General features: G+C 33.3%; 4 protein-coding genes across 5 annotated transcripts; 1 reads left to right on the forward strand and 3 right to left on the reverse strand.

The window, feature by feature from the left end:
• Positions 1-1,872: 1,872 nt before the first annotated feature.
• LOC114423685 (cytochrome b561 and DOMON domain-containing protein At4g12980-like) lies at positions 1,873-4,346 on the reverse strand. Its single transcript, XM_028390528.1, has 3 exons — positions 3,584-4,346; positions 2,620-2,874; positions 1,873-2,386 (listed from the first exon to the last, which is right to left on the reverse strand). The coding sequence occupies exons 1-3, from the start codon at positions 4,214-4,216 to the stop codon at positions 2,075-2,077; spliced, it is 1,200 nt and encodes a 399-aa protein (XP_028246329.1). The 5' UTR covers positions 4,217-4,346; the 3' UTR covers positions 1,873-2,074.
• Positions 4,347-11,122: 6,776 nt separating this feature from the next.
• LOC114423684 (serine/threonine-protein kinase OXI1-like) lies at positions 11,123-13,270 on the reverse strand. The gene is made up of 2 exons (XM_028390526.1): positions 12,650-13,270; positions 11,123-12,111 (listed from the first exon to the last, which is right to left on the reverse strand). The coding sequence occupies exons 1-2, from the start codon at positions 13,063-13,065 to the stop codon at positions 11,190-11,192; spliced, it is 1,338 nt and encodes a 445-aa protein (XP_028246327.1). The 5' UTR covers positions 13,066-13,270; the 3' UTR covers positions 11,123-11,189.
• Positions 13,271-17,070: 3,800 nt separating this feature from the next.
• Positions 17,071-21,798, forward strand: LOC114423686 (adenylylsulfatase HINT3). Of its 2 annotated transcripts, none has more exons than XM_028390529.1 (7): positions 17,071-17,512; positions 18,786-18,841; positions 19,622-19,679; positions 20,543-20,627; positions 21,008-21,063; positions 21,182-21,235; positions 21,328-21,798. In XM_028390529.1, the coding sequence occupies exons 1-7, from the start codon at positions 17,315-17,317 to the stop codon at positions 21,460-21,462; spliced, it is 642 nt and encodes a 213-aa protein (XP_028246330.1). In that variant the 5' UTR covers positions 17,071-17,314; the 3' UTR covers positions 21,463-21,798. The 2 variants fall into 2 exon arrangements, with proteins under 2 accessions (XP_028246330.1, XP_028246331.1); XM_028390530.1 differs by having other exon boundaries at positions 17,074-17,512; positions 20,543-20,609.
• Positions 21,799-22,747: 949 nt separating this feature from the next.
• Positions 22,748-24,122, reverse strand: LOC114424241 (pentatricopeptide repeat-containing protein At1g74600, chloroplastic-like). The gene is made up of 2 exons (XM_028391087.1): positions 23,366-24,122; positions 22,748-22,977 (listed from the first exon to the last, which is right to left on the reverse strand). Exons 1-2 carry the CDS (start codon positions 24,120-24,122, stop codon positions 22,748-22,750), a joined length of 987 nt encoding a protein of 328 aa, XP_028246888.1.
• Positions 24,123-24,945: the final 823 nt, after the last annotated feature.

The raw sequence follows: 24,945 nt of genomic DNA on the forward strand, positions 1-24,945 counted from the left end.
TCTAAAGCTTTAGATATACACGATTATTTTAAAGAAGATGATCGTAAGAAATTCATAGCTGATGTTCAACGAAACATTGCGCTTCTCATAGGGAAGAATGAAGAGAAAGAAAAGGGATTTTGACAAATTTTTGTTCAAATTTAATCGAAATCCATCTTGGTACGTAGTGATTAGTTTTCTTCAGTTTATTTCGAATTAAGTTCCAAGTAATGAGAATGAGGTCCATGCATGCATTATGCATCACATCGCATGGGAATCTCATAAAACAAAGTTATTATGATTATAGGGAAAGCAGTAAAAGCATGAATAAAGAAAGATAAAGCATTGTTGCAATTGTGGGGATAAGGGTCCTACGAACATTGCTGTCCGGGAGGGACCATAACTTTAGGGGAACTAAAGAAATCAAATTGATATCAATTAAAATATGGTTAGTTATGAACAAATCGTTAACCGGAATAAATTTAAAATCCAATCTCCTTAAATAAGATTTTGAATTAAAATTTAGTAAACAAAAAATATAATTCAAATGAAAGGCTCCACTAAATATAATCAATTTAGTTCTCCAACATAGATTTTTCATCAGCCAAAAGTGATTAAAAAATGGTTTGGTAAATAACGTTAAGCAAAAGTGCGACTTTTGCGGTCAATTAGCAAATAAAGGGTTCCCTCAAAATCTAGCCTAGCCAATGAGGCCTTTCCACCTTCATAACTTCCGACAATTTAAAAGAAAGTTTTCAAGAACTAGTTGATAATTTGAAGTAGAACTGTGGCTTTTTAATTTGCTCCATATTTGCATGCTTTATTAGCGTAATAAAGTATGTGAAATTATTGCAGAGACTTATCTGATTAGTCTAATTAGCATCATGAGTTATCTGATTCATGCATGGTGGGAGCCACTATCATATATAAGTAAGTATGGCTTTACCAATTGAACCCAAATTAAGGTAATTTATTAGTATTAGTTCAGATGAATGTCAAGGAATGAACTTCAAGTAACTGTAAAAATCAAATGGTCTGTGGTACTGACACATGAATCAAGATTGAATATGGTCCAGGTTCTAAAACCACGTGGCATTCATCCAATAATCTTATTGCTCATTTATTTTAGATTTTGATAAAAATTACTTTTTTTTATAAAATTTAATTTAAATCACTAGACTTGATTAAAATCTATATCTGTATTATCTTAACCGCAAAGTTTATCTAAAAAAGGGATAGAATTAATTTGGTGTAATTAATTATAAATGACGTGATTAAAATGAATCTCCAAATCAATCTTAACCACATGTTTTTTGTGAAACTAATTATTGATATTAATAAAAAAAGCATTTTACCTCTTCATAGATCGAAAAATCAACTATTAAAATTATAATTGAATTTATAATAAATTATAATCAATAATAATTATTTGAATTTTAATATATAGCTACCTTTTCAATTAATGAACATGTCACTTTACTTTATTTTCAATTGTTCCATCAACCACACGCTGCTCAATTGTTACATCAACATATGACTAAGAGATCAATATTTTGGGAATCTATTTAAGTGATTGATTATGATTATATATAGCGATTGCCTTGTGGCCTAGTTTTGTTGCCAACTTAGCTGGATAAGATTCGCAATTCGCATGGCTACTAATTGCACCCTACACTTTCAAAAGGTATCAATCAAATTCTGAGTTCATTGTTATTTTAGTATAAAATTGAATTGAATTAAATCCTTGTCTATCAAAGAATATTTTGCGTGTTAACATTGGAAACTGGCTTCCATACTACGAGCATGGACAAATGGCGGAGAACAAAGGTTTGTTGCAATTATTAATTGAAACCTAAAAGGGGATTAAAGAAACACCCGCACGGAGAGACAACATAATCCAATCCTCATGTGAATAAGTTTCCAATGGTAAAAATTTTCTTAAACCTATTTAAAGACACAATGAAAATTTTATATTTTATACGCAAGCATTATACAAAGATATCATGTGTCATATAAATAGAAGGAAAAAAAAGGGGGGGGAAAGAAGGGAAAGGGGAAGTAGAACACATTCAAGCCAAATTTGTTCACTTTATTTTTATATGGTTAGGGGGTCTTCCCTAGATTGTCCATTGTTGTGTCCATCATAGGTTTTGGTGGACTTGCCAGACTTTCTCTTCAACACAACAATCCATGTGATCACTTCCAAGAACAAGGCAACTGCACCAAGTGCAATGAGCACTGCAGTGTAAGTTGATTTCCATTTCTGATCAGGATGCAAGATGCTAAACCCCCTGAAGATGTTGATGATTCCCAGGATAATTATGCTGTATCCGATGCTGTGGTGATAGATGTTCCAGATGTACCTATACTTGTGATCCTTCACTGGCCTCAGGAACAATGCGAAAATCTGCAAAATCAAAACATGGAGGGATACAATAGACAACATCCTTGTCAAACATAGTTTCCATCAACACTACTTAGGTTATTACATGACAATTTAGTTTCCTTTCAAACTTCATGCTCAACAAATTTACTACTATATATGACAATTTGTGATTAGACGATAGTGTAAACCCTTTGTCATGTGAGTGCATAAACTAATGGATTGTAATTGAAGAATATTAGACATTATTTTTTTACCTGTAGAGTTGCAAACGAAAAGAGGAAGATTCCAATATAGCGATGAGCACTGTATTGAATCCCCTCTGATTGGCTTCCAAGTTTCATGCCAGTTCCCCAGCCAGCAACCCCAATGGCGTAAGACGATACCTGGCAACCAACATGAAGATAGAACCACGCTGGATCTGCAGAAGGAAAAGTTCTCATGTACCTTGCTATGATCACTCCAAGTGGAAACAGAACTCCCCAACTCACAGTATTTAGAATTCCATGAATCTGCCATTCAAGAAAATCGATCACATTTAACATTCTCTTAAATAATTCAATGTTCCTCCACATAAAACCTCCAAGAAGAACATGATAGTCAGCGAATTCCATCCAACAAAAGACAAAGCCTTTCTAGATTTAACCATCCAATTTCACTTAAAATTGAACCCTTCTTCAGATTCCGTTCAAACAAATCAAACTATTTTTTTTCCCTGTAAAGATCTCAATTCATCTGATAACTTAAATGAGATCAACATATTTCTTCAGCACCCAAAAATATTAAAAAAGAATAAAAAAAGAGTCAGCAAACAAACAAACTCACTCTTTAATTGAAACTGCAAACAAGTCAAAGAAAACAGGACCAAAACGATATTTTTTTCCTTTCTGAAATCACAAAAAACCATAAAAACCAAAAACTCACACTCGCCTTCAACTAAACAAAAAAAAACCATTTTCCAAAATCACAGAAAAATAAAAATTCTTTTTTTTTTCGGAAATCTCAAAAAACAATAATAAACAAAAAAACACCACTCTTCTTCAACAAAACGAGAAAATTAACCCATTCCCCTCCCTCCAGGAGAAAAAAAAAAACACTCACACACCCATTTTTCGAACACAAACACATAATTAAAACAAAACCCACATTCATTCTTATTCTCCCTATCATAATTAGAATTTCACCTGGACACCCCACCCTATTAAGAAAAAAAAAACTCACATTTTTCTTCATGGTAACGGGGTCGACGGCACCACCACCACCACCACCACTCTGCGACCCGTTGAAGCTAAGGACGCCCTTGGCATTTATATTGGGGGGAGCAAAGTCATGCCTGTCAATCCTCCCCGCGGTAACCGAGGGCCCCACCTGCCACACCTGGTTAACACTCTCCGCCTTATCCGGAACCTTAACCGTCGCGAAAATCCTAATCACACCCCTGACCTCTTCCCCCCTCATGTCCCACACGTCCAACGACAGCTTCCCCGGAACAATGGCAGAGTAAGATTTAAGGTCCAACGTTTTCACGGTGACGGCACCGGTGCCCTCCGCCTTGTACGCGGCCAGCACCTGCGCCCCCACCATGCCGGTGCCGCTGGGGTTGATCCCCCAGGACACCCAGCCGCCGGGATTGGGCGGAGCCGCCACGAAGGCCACCGAGAGGGAGGCGTTGGCGGGGTCGTGGGTCCAGTGGAGGAAGGAATCGAGTGAGGGAAGGTCCAGGCAGTTGGAGAAGAGCTTTTTGTTGGAGTCGGTGAGCTTTTGGGTGGTGCAGGTGAGGCAGGATGCCGTGGCGGCGAAGAGAGCGAGGAGGAGGAGGAAGAACAGAGAAGGTGGTGGTGACGACGACGCCATTGGTGAAGACGAGAGAGAGAGAGAAGTAGGAAGGAACAAAGTGAATTTGGTGATGAGTTGATGAAATTAATAACAGTGCATATCTATCTATCTTCTCGCTATTTTTTTTTTACCATCTTCTCGCTATTTCCTACCCGAGGAAATATATTAAAATTGATATATACTTCCTCCATTTATCATCTCATTATAATTATCATATATAAAAAAAATTATCATATAAATTTTATTGTCATTTTATCCTTTTTAATATAATATTAATTATTTTTTTTACTTCTAAGTTATAAAATTTATAAATAAATTAATGATGACATAAAATTAATATTTTTTCCATTCATTAGTATTATTTTTATGTGTGAAACAACTTAAAATAATTAGTTTGGACATTAATATTTTTCTTTTACCAAAGATAATAAATAGAGTTTTGCTCACTATTGCTCTTATTAAGAGTACTGGTTAAAAAATTATAAAAAGAAAGTTTAATTTTTTTTAAAAAAATATTATGGAACATAAGGAGTAGATAAAAAGACGTTGATATGATTTTTTTTGGTAGGATGTTAGCACGATTTAAATCTTATTAAAAATAAATCACTATTATTTATGATATTATATGTTTTATATATTTTCAGGAAAAAAAGTTTTATATTGTAATATAATTTTTTTATTAATTATGATTGAATAATATATTCAGAAAAAAATATTTTATTTTAAAGTGTGTATAAATAATTATATAATTGATTCAAAACATATATGTCGAACCAATTTATAAATTAAACGAATTGAATTATACATATTTTAAATTCAACTTATTTTTTTTTTCTAGACTACATGCATTTTTTATTGGAAAGAGTTTTCTTGGAGCCTAACTATTGACAAAAATCTCTTTTAAGTATTTAATTGCATAATTAACTCAAATATGAGACTTTTGATTAAAATACGTAATCAAAACTCAAATATGAGACAAAACTTATTTATTTAATCTGAGACTAGTTGATTCATGCATCTGGCGGTATTTAATTAATGAACTTAATTTCTAATTTAAATTCAATTCATTTAATTAATTATCCATTAAATTTATTGAGTTAATTAATCAAAGCATTAAGTTTATTGATTTACTTCATCGTCAACCCTGGTAATCTTTTAAAGTATATTCAAACATTAAAGTTTAAATTGTTGTAATAATAATCTTTTATCCACACATAGTAAAAGTCTTCAACTCTTTTTTATCAGTAACAATCATCTTTAAAAAAGTTCAAACAAACCAACACTTACAGAAATTAAACGGGCAACTTCAGAAAACATAACTGTGCATTTCTTTATAAATAGACTTTAGACCTTTTTATATAAATAGACTTTAGACTATAGGATTCTAATTATTTTATTTAGGACATAAATTAAAGAATTAAAAATAAGAACATTTCATAATAATTAATATCCTTGAGTCAGTTAGAAGAGGACCCTATATTTTTTTAGTTATAAAGAAGTTTTTTTGTAGAGAAAAGACATTCCTGGTGGATATTTCAATAATGGTTCTTGTCACTGGTATTCTTAAGTGCCATCAATGCTATTATTTCCTTATTTTCTATATATACTTGATGCAATAGTCACTAGTGCATGGTGCCACTGCAGGATCAACATGTGGAAATAATGATACTTGTGTAAATGTTAAGGCTTTATGTGTGGAGTTTACTTCAAGGGATCGAGGACGTTTATGCAATATGACTGGGAGGGACCATAGTTACTGTAGTGCCAGTTAGTGCATTGTATTATAACCATTAAATAAAAAATTCGACCATTTGTAGTATTTTTTTTAAAACTAATTTACCTAAATAAAATATAAATACTACTAATAACTTCATTTTTTTTTCTGAAAGTTTATGGAGTTATTAACTGCATGCATGAATGCATGAAAGGTTAATTACAGTAAATTCAAATTCGATGACCATGCATTTATTTCATGTTTTGTTTTTATTTTCTAATTTCAGTTTTGATTTCAAATTCCTTTTTTTTAGATGACCACAGGTGACCATATTTATATTTTAAAAGCTTTGGTTCCATTTACAGAAGTAATGATATATAACTTCTCTTCTTAAATACCAGTATTATCATTCTAATATGCATAACATATATTGAATTTATGAAAAAATAAGTAAGTTTGATTTTAGAATACATTTTTAGAGAGAAATGAGAATTTTAAGTGTAATTAAATTTTGAATCGATTAATTATAGTTATTATTAAACAAAAAGTATTGTTATTGAAAAGAAAAACGAAAAAAAAAATAATATAAAAACAAGAGAAAATGAAAACTCATGAGACACGACGAATGTGTGAAACTGTGAATGAATGAAACAAAAAATTGTGAGTGTGTTAAGTGTAACTAACGGGTACAGAAAAAAGTGCATCTGACGTACTAACATCTTTGAAGTTATTTGGTCAACAACAACTCACTTCCGTAGAGCGTATTTGGAGGACGACTGAAGCACCTTTTTCTTTTCCTCCTAACCAGGGATAATACTTTTCTTGTCATTTTTAACTATTCACAAATACAAAATTTACTCTCATTATTAGAATTTTTTAATACTATATTATATATTTGTATATAAATAAAATAATATTTAATGTGATTTTTTTATATTTCTTATTAATATAATTATTATATTTAGGACACTTGGACAATTTGCATCGATCGATAGTATTTTACATAATAATTGAGAGAAAAATTAGAGTGCTTAAATATACACGATAATATTAATATTTAATCGGTAAAAAAAGACTGAAAAATAATGTTCAATTTCAAACGGTAAAATCTGTTGTATATAAATATGAGTAACAATTTTTTTTTACACATTCATTCTTCTACTCACTTACAGTTCAATCTCATCCAATTTTTCTACTCACAGATCCCAAATCGTCAACTTCCTCTTTTATTTATTTTCATCCAATGGATTCAAACCAATTCCATCCCAATCGTTGATTAAATTTCATGTAAAACTACCAATCTCCTACTAATCCAAATTCCCAAAAATCCCTGACTTACACCAAACACACAAAATAACCCAACAATAGCTAATTTTCAATTTCCTATCCTCCCATTCCCCTATAAATTTCCTATGTTTCAGTCACTGTCATTTTAACCCCACCTTGAATAGTGGAACTTCTATGGGTATTAGTGGAGGACAATCTTGTGGAAAAAAACCAAGAAACAACATCTGAATCTCAAGTTTCGCTTTTTTCCACTCAAATTAGCTTTGGATAATATTACTATTGATGAAGAAGAGAGATAAGTCAATTGAAACACCAAAAACGTGTTGTTCACCACAACTAAAGATTTACTTCTCATCAAATCATGACTAAATGTTTCTAAGGATGCAATATAATTGTGGGGGTTAGCCAAAGTATGTAAAACTTGCTTATTTATTAATCAATGATCAATAAGTGTTTGAATAATTTAAAAAAGAAATTAAATTTAAATTCCATATGAAAGAACAACTAAAAATATATACTTGCTTCTTTGTGAATTTCTGTAATCAAAATTTACAGATCGAAATACAGTCTGAAAATCATCTAACAATGTAAAAAAAAATATTGAGATAATTGACGGACAGCCGAAAGACCAAAGGATTTAATTATAATTAATTTCATATGGTGCATATATTTTGTGTATTTCTGATTTGATGATAAAGTATATATACCTTATGGAGGATGTGTGTTTTGTTAATTTGGATGGGGCAGAGGATGAATCTGACATATCAGGTTTGGTGTGGAATTTACCGGTGGCTGGGAATCTCTATGGTACAACATAACCAAGTATCCCAACATTTTATTCAACATGGGTTCTTTTTCATAGAAAAATATTTGCATGGTCTACGACAGGTAATTTGGCATGCAACCTGCAGGAGTTTATGGTATATATCTAAGGAATCAGATTGTTTTTAATGGAGCAAATTTTGATGAGGCTACTGTTTTGCTATCTTTACAGAGGTTATCTTGGTCTTGGATTGTTTCCAATACCAAAATGTCTAGTGGGGACATTATAGCTTCCTTAATGTAATCGCTATTCTGCTTCTGCTTAATTATGGTTACATTTCGTGCCCAGCTTAATAAAATTTTATTTGCCTTTAAAAAAAAAGAAAACTGAATTAAAGAAATAATATTTTTTAAAAAATTTCAGGATAAAGTAAGAAAAAAAAACTTAAATGAGTCAATCTATATGAAATATTTTGTGACTTATTATAGTGAAAATTTTCAAACAAGTTAATACAATATATTTTATTTTATTAATAATACATTTTTGTCAATTAAACATCAACACCATCAATATTATTTTAGACGTTTTCTTATTTTCTCTTTTAAATTATACTTACCCGTGTAATATATGAGACACCAAAAGTCATTTTGATGAGGCAATTATAGACACAAGTTGTTCAATTTCATACTCAAGTACTTTTTAATAGTTTAATTATTCGATCATATTTAAAATTCTAATTTAAGACATTAAAAACTTTTGTTGATAATTTCCGTGTAGATTAAATTTTAAAGTCGTGATATAATGTTAGCGCGCGCGCGCGCACATATATATATATATATATATATATATAACACACATTTTAATTTTCCAAATAATTTATTATTTTAATTGATAATAGAAATTGTTTTCTTTTATTTACATGTAACAATAGAAAATTTTTAATAAAACTTTTCTACGTTTTTTTCTATTGAATACCTTTCTATTTGTTGAATTTTTCATGGGTGCATGTTTTCAAGGTTCGGTAAAACTTGAATTTCAAATATACGTATATGACAAAAAAATTCCCATTGTTAAATAATGGCAATCACTTATTATGGGTAAATGGTATAGTAGGATAAACTTCTGTTGCCAATAACATATATCATTATAATTCTATTTTATAAGAGAAAACTGAATTCACATCAAGTATAAATTTTTCTACTGCGCAGCACAGTATAAAAATTCTGTATTCACATCAAGTACAGGTAGCTGAAGACACACATAGTGTGTCTATATCTTTCTGGAAGAGTGTGTCCTACCAAGATGTTGGCTATGTCATGGAGACTTCTTCATGGTAGATTATCAACTCGTGCAGGTTTAAGCATAGGGGTGTAAATATACCCGATGGAGGAGGTGTGTTTTGTTCGCATGGGGTAGAGGATGAAGCTCACTTGTTTTGCTGTCTTTAAAGAGGTTATCTTGGTCTTGGATTGTTTTCAATACCAAAATATCTAGTGGTACGTATTTCATTTGCTAGTTGGTGCAATAGTCCTTTTGTTTGTTCGAGGACATTAGCTTCCTCTTGATGTAATCTTCCTACAAAAATGACTTTAAATTTAGCTGCTATATATGTTGTATATGGTAGTCGATTATTTAATTTTGAGCATCATTGGTTCCACGGAATTATAATATGTAGACTATATTGCTTTTATTAATTGTTGTACGCAGCCAAATTGGCAAAGGCCGAAGGGTATTGATTCACGTGTAAGAAGAAAGTCCAAAGGATGAGTTTTGATGCCAAACATTAATTGGTTACGGTTCATAGACAAGAAGACCCGTCACTATACAAATTTATTGATGAAAAATTGGATTCAAGAAGTTTGTTGTCCACAATGTTAAGGATCTGGAACTTCTGGTGATGCACAACAGGTAGTAACTGGTTTTAGTTTCCATGTAAATTTCTGATCACCCCTTTGTTGGTAAGTTACGTTCCTTACTTTGTTTATTTTCTTGATGAAACATCAGAACATACTGTGCTGAGATAGCATACAATGTGTCTACCAGGAAAAGAAAGGAGATTGTAGAATGTGCATCACAGTTGGATGTTGTTGTTACCAACAAACGTTGGCCAGGTTGCGCAGCCATGAAGATGAGTCATTGCTGTTGCTGGCTATATCAAATAATTTTGTTTTTATCAATTAATGTATGGACTATTGGCTGAATATCCTTTTCAAAATGATTGCGTTAAGTTTCAATCAACATGAGTGTGTTAAAAAAATATGAGAGAATGTGTTTCTAATATTTTTTAATTCGTTAGATATCAAAAAAAGTTTAATTTGCTACATATAATATAAAGTTATTTCTGACTCATATAAAAGTATTTCATGAAAGATATGTCATCTCAACCCAAAAATATATATAGTTATAACATGTTTGAGAAACATTTTTTCTAATCTTATGCCAATAAAATTATATGATAATATTGACGTAATATGATATACACAATTAATCTCGCAGTCAATTATTAACCAATTATGACAGGATGTTCCATTGGTTGAATTTTTTATTTAGTTTTTAAAATGTTACATTTGAATTTCAACGACCACCTCAAGAATTTTCATTTTTGTTTTACCCACATCAACCTTCATCGCGATTTCAGTATGAAAGGAGAGCAGGTTGCAATTTTAGACAACAAAAATTCAATGATAGAGATCAAAGGATTATCATATTAATTACAGGGGCAACTGACTTGTTATCAGCATGTTTGGATGAAACACTATCATCGACGCCCATTTTTTTTCACCACATTGTATTAGCTTTAAGACCACCGTGAATTTTCAACGCAACATAACGTTGAATCAACCACACATTATGTCTATTCAACTACTAAAATAAACTATGCTATATATCTATAATCTATCAAACCAATTGTCATCTACCACACCAACACTAACAATTTGATCGCTTCCACAAAATAATGTTAACATGAAAAAAATAAAAAAACATTGGCGAACCACTTGGGTAAACATGCCCAAAAAATTGAATCTTACATGGTGAACATTGTGTCGAATATGCCTCTAACCCTACTTGCACGTTGATTATGATTAAATATTTTGTCAACTACTTTAGTTTAATTATATCATCTTGTTGTCAATAGAAAAAGAGAGAGAAGGCAACAAAGTTTTACCGAAACATAAGATTTACTTACATGTAGGATGAACAAAAATATGTAAGGAAAAATCATCAAATTAAAAAACTAAAAAATTGTCATCCTTAATGGAATCTTGATTCAACTTGTCAACCCACACATTCTTATTATTGTGATTATTATCCTCGTCTTTTCGACTTTCAATTGTATTCCCATTTTTATCTCCTTCATTTGTTTTATCTTTCTCCCTTTTATTCTTGGGGAAAAATATCCCATGAACAAAAGATTCCACATCTTTTTTCGAAAATCCTATCAAATCCTCGATTTCATGATCATTTTGAGGAATATATGGTGGACGTGCAATTTCCAACACCGTGTCCCACTTGACGCCTTTAAAGAAATCATGACTCTTGATCTCATCAACCTCAATCCTACGATTAGGATCTTTCTCAAGCAACTTGATGATCAAGTCCTTCAATGGCGTCGTTTCACCCATCAAATCTGGCTCTTTGGTTATAATTCGTTGAAACGTTTCTTTCCTATTAGCGCCCTTAAACGGCGTCGCCCCATAAAGCATCTCATACAAAACAATTCCCAATGACCACCAATCAACTCCAAAGTCATGTCCTTGACCTAAAATAACCTCGGGTGCCACGTAATCCTCGGTTCCCACAAATGAGTTTGACTTCTCCAACAAATCTGATAAGCTTTGACGTGTCGGGATCGTATCGAGTTGACTTGGAATATCCAAGTCGTACAAGGACATTCCTGTGTGACAAAAACAATTGAACCGCGATATTTGTCGCTTTCTCTTCTCCTTCTCTGATGACGAGTCAGAATTCGGTGACGAGTTGCAACTTGATGAGTTTGACTTTAGCTTTAGCTTCTTCGAGAGATCAAAATCCACAAGCATTATGTGACCTGTTTCTTGGATCATGATGTTCTCTGGCTTTAAATCCCTATACACTACTCCAAAGTTGTGCAAATACTCCAATGCTAGAACCAATTCCACTGCGTAAAACCTTCACCATGGAAAATAAAAAATTGTATCAAATCATCATAATCATTCATACTTCACCGTTCTTGAGAGTGAGGAAAATGACTAAATTTCGTTCTATTTGGCACATACAAATCATATAAAAAAAATAATCACACATAAATACCTATAATAACACTTTTTCCATTTTCCCAATTTCCCCGCACGTGAGAATAAATTAAGGAAGAAAAAAATTAAAATTTTCTTTTTTTTTCAAAATATTAATCTGAATTTTAAGCCTTTCCTCCCTAATCCCAATATTTTCCAAAATCATTAGCTTCATTAATTAAAAAAAAAAGACATAAAAAACTGGACTGAGTCTAATCAAGATTTGAAATCTGAGAAAAGTGTCTTTCTTTTGCATCCAACCACTTCGAAGAGAATTTGTCCCAGAAAAAAAAAATCAACGTGGGGAATAATAACATATTGAGATATCCTTTAAAATTACCATGACTACTTAAAAATAACGCTATCATCATAATTTTTTAAAAAGAATTATATGTTTTTTGCATTAAAAGGGGTACCTTATGCTTTTTTCAGAGAACGTTTTCTCCGGTTGCTTCTTCCTGAGAGAATGCAGATTTCCACCGTGGCAATAATCAATGGCGAACCCCGTGAGCTGCTCCGTCTCGAAGGCCCCACGGAACCGCGGAAAAAGGGGGTGATCCAAATGACGCAGTATGTGCCTCTCGAACGACACCCTCTTGCACCCGCCATAGCCGTTTTTGTTCTTTTTTCTAAGAAGCGCCTTCGACACCACCTTCAGCGCCACCCACTCCCCGCCACCCGCCGCTGCGCCGTACGGCCGCGCCAGAAACACCACTCCCTTCGCGCCGCGCCCCACGGCGGAAACCACCTTCAGGTTCCGGAAGTCCAGCGTGTCGCCGCGGCGCCGGTCATCGCTGCCGCCGTCGCTGTTGTCGCTGTCGCCGCCGTACATGGTTGACAGGGTGCCTCGAGGAGAGAAGCAACCAACCCCCCGCGGTGGTGGCGTCGGGTGTCTCGGGCCACGGGCGCACGTTTCGGCTGTGATTTGTCATTTGTTCTTTGGAGAGGGTTTTATAGGGTGTGGTTCTGTTGGGGATCTTGCTGACGTGGCGGGATTCTATTGGGACGTTGGGTGTGGAAAGTGGGGAACTTTGCGCAACGACATGGTTCTAGAAGAGTTGAGGATTACGTGGGAATCTAGAGGGGACGTTCAAACTTCAAAATCTCACACGAGTCTATTTTAAGAAGATTGTTTACACAAAACAAGGAAACATTCAAACATGAGACCAAAATGTTAAAAAGGAACTTCTGAACAACGTCATTGCTTAAAATACCTTTTCTTAAAAATCAAATATATATTTGTGAGAGCATGAATCATTTTTCATGGGTTTTTTTTTTTTTTCAATTCTTCTATGGGTTCTTAGATTTGTAGTCTTTCAAATTTTAATGTTCTCGAATAGTTTTTTTATTGGCTTGTTGCTGTACCTATTTCGTTGTAATCTGCTATTGGTTTATCTATGGAGTGTCCCAACCGGAGTTACGACGAGGAGCACGGATAAATTTATTAAAACACGAAGTCCTCATCAAATATTTTTTTTCCTATATTGAAAGATATTATCAAAAGAAAATAACTCGCAGGGACAAGATAGAAAGAACATACATCTATCAAAAACAATAAAAATGCTAGAAAGATTGGTTGAAATATGAACCCACTTAAACACCACACATCGTTTTTTCTTCTGTGATTGCTAGTTTTTCTTTCTCTTTTTGTTTTTTTCTTTCTGTCTTCTCCCAATTTTTTTCTTCCTCCATTCTTAGTTTTTCTTTCTCTTTTCGTTTTTCTCTTTCTCTGCCTTCTCCCAATTTTTTTCGTCCTCCATTGTGAAGTGCGGCATCTCTTTTATAGACAAATTTCAGCTTAATGACTATGGCACTTTGTTGAATATGACCAACATATTTTCCACTACACCATGATATGTTTAATAACAAACTTTGTGTTGTAACTGCATCTCATTTCATTTGTTGAGTGAGTCCTATCACATTTTTTCCGATTTTTTTCTTTTTCTGTTTCTTTTTTATTTTCTTTTAAAAAATTCAAAATACTTTTTTTTAATAAGATACTGGATAAAAGTGGATATTCACATGGAGTATGAGATATATAAAAACATCTAATACACTCACTGAGAAACTAGTCTCACATTTCATTTGTTCTTGTAATTCCACTGAAGAAATTTACGTTGAGCAAATGACTTTTTTTTTTAATCTTTCAAGTTTTGAAGAATTTGTATTGTATTGAACTTGATATGTTTTTATTCACGTTCTTCATTGCCTATCTTGATCTATTTTTGAAATTTATCTTATAATTTATTTCGTTAATAGTCTTTAAGTGAATTCCAAATCAAGGTTTAACAGGGGATGACTATTTTTGGATGGTGGCTTCCATTTCATGTGCTTGAAAATCATGAGCAAATAAAGAAAGGGGATGGGGACATTTCTAGAAAAAATAAAAAACAAAAACCCATGTGCCAGTAGCATGTGTGCTTCTGTTAACGGAGTTAAGAAGTTTTGAGGCGAGGGGTAGTCCGTGCTATGAAAGCTAATAAATCAGGGGGGATTTCTGTAAAAAAAAAATGGAGGGATATCAAATGTAATAAGTCTAAACTTCAAGGGAGATCAATATAATTTATTCTAAAAATTATGCTCTCATCAATGTATAAGAAAAAAAAAAGTTACTGAGAATGGAAAATAGGATAAAAATGTCTTTTATGTCTCCATCATTATCAACACTAGGTGTGTCTTTTAACCCATTCAATCATAAATTAGTTTTAATTTTGCTCGTAATACGTGATTGTTATTAATTCAAAAAAATTGTGTATTAAAAAAGAATTGAACATGAGTTATCCCACTAAAAATTATTTAATTGTCATTTAACATTTCATTTAGCAAACAAACTTAGTTAAAAGAAAATAAATACTTATATTTCTTTTTTTACAATAATACTTATATTTACTTCACAATTCACATTCTTTCACCCTATTCGTTTAATAATAAGGCAAAACTTATAAACAATACTTTATGTATTGTTTGTGTTGTTCTTCTATGATAACATAACACATGAACTATTTTTTTCACTTATGTTAAGTGAGCAAACAGATAAACACAGTCTCCTTAGTCTTTTTTGTTATCCTCATTTCTATCACACCTATGCTCAACACCATTTCTCTCTCGTCTTCAATTTCCAAATCCAACCAAAATTGAAAACCTTGGCTTCATATTCCCCAAATTTCCATTTCGAAAACCTTGGCATCATTGTCGCTTTGTCTCCTACTTCTACTTGATACAACTCGAGTTCTCTTGTGTGGTTCTGAAAGGGTCTTCGATTTGATATCACCCCTCTCTTGAACTCATTTCTTGAAGGGTCTTCGATTTGAGCACAACCCAGATGCTCACACACCTGAGTTCTCTTGCACAAGTCTCAACCATAAGAATAATGGGTTGTGACATTTGATTCTCAAGGGTGACCCAACTATAAGGTGTATGCCTCACGTTCTTCCATTTCTTTCATCCTCTTAGAGCTCAAATGATTGCTAATATCTTTAGCAGTGCTACCAACATTCTCTCTTCCTCCAACTTGTCGACTCATTAACTCAAAAATTAATTTTTGGCGTATACCAGATCAATTCACCATTTCAACTTCAGCAATAGGAACCCTCCTCTATGATGGTAATTTATGCTTGCTCTAGGGGGTTGCAAGCTCACAATTATGGTATTTTACAAAAGATGTAACCATATATTTTCCACTTGACACTCAACCAATGACCATGTGTGCTAAACATCTAGTCCTGATATCTTTGCGAGTTCTTCTTAAAACAATCAAATTTCTAAGGTATCACAACATCTTTATTCAACTTGCTTTTGTTTACCCAATCTTTTTCTAATGCTAAAACCAATGAAACCAACATACATATTATAAAATCTATATGCATGTTCTTCTGCATCGAACTCCATGCCAACATATGGGGTTATATTTTCTTGAGTCACTTCATGATAAGTGTTATCCTTCAATTTATTTGTGAATAAGAAAATATATTAAATACAACAGATTTTAAATGGAGTACCACAATTTGTAAATACAACAAGTTGTAAATACAAGATGGTATGGTAATTTAATTTTAGCAAAACTCATTTGAACATAACAAGTTGTGAATGCTACACTTTTCATTCATGAATTGCAACTCACAATTTCATGAACACATCACTAAATAAATATAATAAAAAAGATGTATATAAGAATTGCTCACATTATTAGACAAATAATATCTAATTAAAAAAAGACTCGCATTCTAAGAGAAAAAATAATAATAATTTACATTGTCGTGCACCTTTAAAATAATAACAGAATAGCAAAAGAAAAAATAGAGGAATTTTCAATGATTTCAAATTAAAAAAATAAGAAAATATGTACCATCAAAATTCAAATACATAATCATTATTAGTCTTGACCCTTTTTCCTTTAGAGTGTTAAAAATGTGGATAAGATTAAATATTCTATGAGTTAAACAAAAAGCAACTAAATTGACACCTTTTTTTTTATCACAACATGAAGGAGAGAGGAGAAACAAATTTTAGAGGAAGATTGGGTAAGTAAATTGACATTTTTTTTTCTACAAAATCATAAAAAAGAAAAGATAAGCAAATTTAGGGAGAGAATGGGTAACTAAATGGACACCCTTTTCACATAGGTGACAACAGAAATAAGAATAAGGAAATAAACTAACATATTTGTCCATTTGTTCACTTAACATTGGCATGTGATATGTTATTATAGGAGAACATCACTTATGAAGTGTTTATAAGTTTTGTCCTAAATAATAATGGTTAACAGTGGTAATTAAGAAAATATTGTGATGATTGACATTGACATATGACTTAGGACTGAACGAGATAGGAGGAGGAAGAATGGTTGACCAATGACCATACACCCACCACACCACATCTATCGTCCCCGCGTGTGGATAAGCCGAGCCGTGCGTGCACACCAACTCAACACAAAACTCCAAAAACCAACAACGAATCATACTATTACTTACTCATCGTTGCATTTTCCTCTCCCTAATCTTAATCTCAAACACCACCATGCAATGCCCCCTTCGCTCGCTCAAAACCATACATAGATAGCCTTTTTGATTCAGAAAGCTACGATGTCCGTTGAAGCCAGACGACTTGCCGTTTTGTGCGCCCACCTCAACCCGACCCGCTTACTACCGGACCCTCCCTCTAGTCCACGGGTTTCTCTTACGGGTTCGGCCTGTGCTTCTGATTCTGATACCCAAAACCACACTTTGCAAAACGATTGCGTTTTCTGCAAGATTATCCGTGACCAATCACCAGCTGTCAAGGTACACCAGTTTTTTTTTGGAGAAAATTTGGAATATTGGTCAACGATTAGTATTAGGCAATAAAACCCTCATTTTGTTGCACGAAAGGTTTTCGGAACCTACAGAGTTAATGTTTTTTGAGATTAAAATGATCCTGAGTTACCGTTTCCTTGCACTAAGTTGATTTTAATCATTGACATAATTATCGTTTAAGGAGAAATTTGATGTTATTGATCTAGAAAAGCTGGAGCACGTGTTGTATTATTGATGCATAGTAAGTGTGATGATTTTTTTCTCTTCTGCAAATGTTATAGACTTGTAGGTGGTTCTGCATTTTTCTAAAGCTGCTAAACCAATTGCCCTCAGTGATGTGTTGGTTTAACTTACATGAGCAGCACTAAATGTATTTACTGGCTCATGTTGTCGTCAAAACAAGAATAAATAGAGTGTGTTAACAGTAACACTATGTTGCTAGAAAAATAATAGCTAAGCCTGATGGTGCAAGCTTTATAGATGCTATGCAATTATAGATGCCTTAATTGATGGAATGAAATATTATTGATTATAAATTGGAAACATGGAACAAGGTCAGTTAATCCAGTAGGGGTTGTGGTAATGTTTCAAAATTTTGTTGATTGGAGAGTCATCATGGATTGGAGTTTGATATTGAAGTGTGATTTGTTCAACAAATTATAGAGGGGGGGAGGGAGAGTCATCATTGAATTGGAATAATTGAAACCTTGCTTCAAGAACTTGAAAATTTTACAGCTATTATGAAAAGGATTTAGAGATGGAATTTTGTAGATTAAAAGTATAAACACTTGAAATACAAGTACTCACTCAAGCAAAAGTTTTTTGAGCATTGCACAATCAAACTAGATTTTTCCATTGTCGGCTTGATGCTTTGAGCCTTTGAGCAAAAGGAGCCTTGCCAACATGTGACCTAGAGGTGAGGTTTAATTGTGGATTTAACCTGGTTGCAAATGCAAGGTAAGGTTACGTACTACAGTCTACAGAGGTGGATAATGGGTTTAACCCTTCCTTGGGTGTTTTGCATGGTGGTAACTTTATAGGACTAGACTACCTTAGCTTTTACTGCTTTAATGCTTAGACATCAGGAATTAGTTGAAATTGTGAATCATGCTCTTTGTAGTTCTTCCATCCAAATATGTATGTATTTTCAATCATTGTACTTATTTTTTGCCATTACTCTTTTCTAGTAATTGGTACACAATTTATCCATGTTTTCTCATAATTTGACCCTGCTTTTCTTACTATTTTGTCAAACTAACAGCTTTATGAAGATGACATGTGCCTCTGCATATTGGATACAAGTCCACTGAGTCATGGGTAAGGTATCATATGTCTCTAGGTGCAATTCCATATAGGTATATTGTGAGGCATTGTGTTTCGTTATTTCACTATTTTATGAACATATGGTTATACATGGAGTGAATAAGAGACATGTATTTTCAGTTTTGTAGTTGCGTTGTGACATTGAAGGTTAGTACTTAGTAGTGCTTCTATCAGTTAATATTTGATGCCTGTAATTTTTCGCCTTACATTCCCTTCATGTCACAACTCAATTTGAAGCCATGGCTGGTACACAAACTATAAACAAAAACTACTTAGCCTGGTAAGCCTATCTATCATAATAATTCATTAAGCAAAATAATATCCCAAGAGAATAGAATCATGAACAAAATTTTGAAGAACAGAGTAGGATAGTTTTTATAAATGGGTAGAAAAAAGGGAAGAAGAGTAAATAAATGGGTAGTTTTTATTTCAAGTTAATTACAAAAATGCCATACTGCCTTTTCTTTTTCTAGTGATACATTTCAAAACAAAATATTCTTAACCGTGCCATTTAATTTGGTAGAAAAGTAAGAGGAAAGTGAAGTAAAGTTTTTGTCTTTTAGAGGAATTCTGAAATATCCATTTTGAATGCCATGGTTAAATATGATGAATGTTGGATAATTTCATAGTTTGTCAATGGCATATTGTTTGATTTGGTAAATGGTAATCATGTTTGCCTACAAGTGTACAATCCAATTCCATTTGCTTTTTCAACTATACTGCATGGTGTGCTTTTTGTTTATCTACTTCTGACTTCTACATTGTGTTTACTAGGCACTCTCTCATTATCCCAAAATCTCATTTCCCTTCACTGGATGCCACTCCTCCATCAGTAAGTAATTTTCAATAGTTACAAGAAGATTGAATTTATTATTTTGTAACTTCTTTACTGATTTTACACTATAATTTTAAGTCGATAGTAAATTCTTTCTCCATAAGGAGAACTTCTTTTATGCAGGTTCTTGTGATTTATGTTATTTGTGTTATCAATAATTAGGCAAATGAAGATAGGCATATTTATTATTGTTTAAAGTTAAAGAATAACATGCATGTTTGCTGGTATCTCTACTTAATCAGTGAAATAACTTGTTTAAGTTGTAATTCTAATCCCTAAGGTAGTGACTGTGAGAAGTGAGGTGGTTTTTCTTTTGAAATGATTGTGAACCTTGTGGTACTTTATAATCTGCATCAATAGGATCTTCTTCATTTGTCTCTGATGTCTGATTTTAAACACAAGATCCTAGTGATGAGACAGAAAATGCATAAATAGGGCATGATGATGAGGGATGAACAAAGAAACCAAATAATGGAGGCTCATATCTTATTGATTTAATGAATGTTTCAGCATTTCTTTTCAATTTCATCAAGCTTGAAAACTCTGCTAAATTTGTTGCTCTGTACTGTAAAGTGCAATAGTAAGATCTGCAAAGTGGTGTACCTGCATGTTTAATCAATTTAAATATTTTGTAAATATGAAACAATGGTCCCTGTTTATTTACCCAAAAATGCTGCACGTTACAAATATGAATTTGTGCTGTCCCTGTCTTGAAACATGATTGGTTGTTATGTTGTTTTGCTAGGTGTTCTCTCTCTAGTTATTAAGTTAAAGGCATGTGTCCTGATTGATTTATTTATTTCATTTGTCAAACATGTATCAGTGCTCTTATTTACCTAGCTTGATTGGCTATGATACAGGTGGTAGCTGCAATGTGTTCAAAAGTGCCCTTCATTAGCAATGCAATCATGAAGGCTACTGGCTGCAGTATGTACTTCAATACTTGTACATTTACCTGAACTCTGCTATGTGTTGTTATCTTATATGGCTTAGATTTAAAAATAAATAAAATTTGAAACCCTGCCTGTAGATATCTTATGGATACCTTACTATGGCTTTTCTAGCAACAATGAGGAAAAATCATTAACTTCAGTGCATTACTAGATTCTTGATTCATTGTGTGGTTTCTATGAATCTTTGGTTGTTTATCCATTTTAATGAAGGATATCAAGCTTTTGTTATTGTTGTTTGTTTGGAGAAAATTATAATTACCCTGCATGTTGTCATTTTCATATCAGCTCTTTTGATCATCTACTATTTTGATACTTTTATATAACATTATATCTCATGCAATGTAGTTTCATAGGATGTTTTGAACTCTGCAGGTTCATTCAACCTGTTGGTCAACAATGGGGCAGCTGCAGGCCAAGTAATATATCATGTAAGATTTTAGATCATACTGTCACTTGCACTTTTATGGAATCATACATTTATTTTTCCCTCTACATCACTGCTAATTCTGAAATGTGGCTTATTTTGCCATAAAATGTACATTTCAGACGCATATGCACATAATTCCTCGTAAAGCATATGATTGCTTATGGGCTTCTGAGGTAATATTTCATTTCCTTTTCAAAGTTTGATATGAGATACATATAATTATGTTTTGGGAGTACTAATCAATAATAAAATTCCTTGTTTTTAGAGTTTGCTAAGGCGACGCCTTAATTTAGAGGATGAGAAAGTTTCTCAGCTTGCAGCTCGTATTCAGAAGCAGTTATTGCCATCCGACATTTGCCAGGACAGCAAGAATGAAAGTTTTTGTTCAAGTAAAAGTTAGTTGAATTATTGATCTGTTGTAACTTATGAGTTCATATTTTCATTTAGAGGAATCATACATGCAAATAAAAATAATCTAATGTAACACTCAAGTTCAAAAATTGAGTAGTTGGGATTTATTAACCATTGCTTTAAACCCAACCAGAAAATTCTCAACTACTCAATTATCGAATATGAGGGTTATGTCAGATATTTTGAATGTACATGCATAATTTCTCTTTTATTTATGTGCCTATATGTACAGTTAAAAATTTTATTTATCGGTTATATATTTTAAAGAAGGATTTTTACTAGAAGAATACATTTCTATAATTCCCTATGTCAATATTCTTAAGCTCAAAATTGTGAATTTGTGATATCAAAGTTTCCAAATTCGTGCTTTTCTCTGCACAGACGTAAGTTTCAATCAATTTCACCCACATAATGAACTATTTTTTTTTTATGTGTTCCTTATGGAGCATATTTGCCCAATTTACTTCCAAAGAAATGTGACATAAGATTTGTTGGAAGAAAACTTGCGTTATTCAACTGCCAATATGTAATTGAACCATGTAAAAATAAAGGATGAAAAGATGTTGCAAATAAATTCTTGCACATGCAATTCACTCTTGTGTGTGACGTGTAATAGAAACATGCTAGACATATCCCACAACTTATCAGTGAATTAACGACGTTGTAACATAGATAGGTCTTTTGGTAAAGACGAGATGATATTCAGTAGTAAAGAGTCGAAAGAAAGTCGTATTGGCAAATCCATGGGTGTTTTTTTTTTTGCATGCACGGGTGGCTTATCCCATGTCATTGCTACAACCTACAAGTTAGGAAGCAATAAATCTAGAAAACCCCCGTAGAGTTAAAAAAAGAAAGAAGATTAAGTGCGTGCTTGGATTAGCTTTCAATTTTTCCAAAATCAATTCCAAAACCACGTTGCCAAAGCAAAAAATAGTTGCTTCAATTTTTTCAGGTTTTCACCATGATTTGGGGGGTTAGAATTGATTCTAGATGGTATCCAAACACACTATAAGTTACATTAAACACCACAAAGGAGAGTTAAAATAGCAGGAGATTACATTACATTAACTTTTGTAAGATTTTCCCTGGGTAAGAACTCTCCCAAGACTCTGTCTTCCTCTTGTACCTAGACTGCGCCCACACTACAACCACAGCCACTTAATTAGAAGCTGCAATATTTTGTTTGAGGCATTATGTAGCAGGGGATTCCAGGGTTGCACAGCAGACACATCTTTTTGGGGCAATATTCAACTGCACCACCAACAACTGTTACATTAGTCGAGCATATCATGGAATAACAAAAATGATTCTTCAATTAGATCCTTTTGGGCATATCCCAAGACCAAGGAAGAGCAAGCAAACACATCTTTTTGGGGCAGCATATCAAACACTGTACTCGCCAAATTCAAGTTTCCACATTTTGTATACATGTTTACAAGTGCACCACCAACAACTGTGTCTGTTCCTATTCCCAACTGGAAAGCATAACCGTGAATTTCCTTACCTGTCTTTAGGAAACAAAGATTAGAACATGCAGTTAGAGTTGAGATTAAGATAATGTATCAGGTACAATTTCTTGATATTGCATTTCTTTAAATAGTCAAAGAGCTCGATCTGCACATCCATGCTCTGCAAAACCAGAAATCATGGAGGTCCATGAGACGTTGTCTTTGGCAGGAAGTTGCTGAAAAACTTTACAAGATTCTTCTAAACAACCACACTTTGACTACATTGTTAAAAGTGAACTGTCAACGGAAACACCAGTGACTAACCCAGACTTCAAAGCATAACCATGTATCTGTGACCCTAGACTTAAGCAGCTCATAATACTTAACATGCTACTAATACAATACTCATCAGGTTTCACTCCTTGTCCTAAGTCCTAACATTACACACAAGGAATAACTCAACTGCCCTTTCAGAATTTTGGTTCTGTGTGAAAGAGGACAACTTGGCTGCCCATAGGCTCTGATCCTTTATATTTTTCATCTCACTAAAGGCTAACTCAGATAGTCCAACTTCTCCTATTTTTGCATACATGTTGACTAAAGCATCACCAACCTTAGCATCTAAATTCAACCCTAATTTTAATACCAAGGAATGAATTTCACCTGCCTCCTTAATCATCCCTGGTTTAGCACATGCAGAAAGTACACTAGTCATAGTATAGCTATTTATCTCCTGCCCTATTGCTCTCATATTTTTGAAAAGCTTTAGTGCAAAAATAATATCATCCTCTTGGACAAACCCAGAAATTATAGCAGTCCAGGAGACCACATTATGGACTTGCATCTGGGAAGATTGTCTAAAAGCTTCACTCATACATCCAAATTTTGCATATAAATCAACAATAGCAGTCTCCACAAAGACATCTGTTGCACCACATTTGATTGCCCACCCATGAACTCCTCTCCCAATATGCAATTCTTTAAGCACACAACATGCTGTTAGATTGCTTGGAAATGTATAACTATCCGGCATTAGAGATGCATGGCACATTCCACGAAACAGATTCAAAGCAACCCAGCGTTCTCCACTTTTAACTGCCAACGAAATAATAGCATTCCAACATGCCACGTTATTGCTTGAAGCATCATAGAAAAACCTTAGTGCCTCCTTGAAGTTGCAATTTTTGGAAAACAAATCCATTATTCGAGTCTGAACATAACCATTGGAAAGAAAATCCTTTTTCATAACAAGTTAATAAACTTGTTTGCAAAATATTGGAGCTCGCAAAGCACAGCAGGCCGAAAGAACACTCCCATAACTAAACTCATCAGGCTCAACCCCAAGCAAACGAATCCTACAAAACATCTCCAATGACTTCTCAAACATTTAATTATGGTCAAAACCAGATATCATGGTGTTCCAAGAAACTAGATTTGGAAGAACAGTTGTATCAAACAGCTTGCCGGCAACAATCATATCTGTGGATTTGCAGTACAAATCCAGTAAAGAGTTCATCTATAATTTTGAATTTTTTAATATATATCAGATTAAACTGTATTAATTAATGGTCCACTGGTTGGATTATTGACCACTACTTCCACCGGGCCAATAATTGAATCAGGTTTCATAACATTGCTCACCACTTATAGTTAATCACCTTACCATTTGTGGGGGAAAAAAATCTGAAGCCAAACAACCCATATAAGGTAAAAAGTTTGATTAATTAGAGAATTAAATATTGGTATTTCACTTCATGGCTTAAAAGTTAAATTCGAATGCCTTGGAAAGGGGCATTCGGACCCAAATGAATGGGTTGACCTCTTAATCCAAAATTATAGAATATTTAATTAAGTAATTTGGTAATGTTAAGTGGCATGATAAAAGTACCTATGGGTATTAAATAAAATTGGGCTAAAAAAGGGAGTCAATGAGTGAAAGTTATGAGCCACGTTAAAAAAAAAAAAAATAATAAGGGAATGGGTCTTTGGGTGCCTAATACGGGATTAAGTTAAGGACCAAATTA

This window comes from Glycine soja, chromosome 8, assembly GCF_004193775.1.
Source record: "Glycine soja cultivar W05 chromosome 8, ASM419377v2, whole genome shotgun sequence".
NCBI classification, from domain to species: domain Eukaryota; kingdom Viridiplantae; phylum Streptophyta; class Magnoliopsida; order Fabales; family Fabaceae; genus Glycine; species Glycine soja.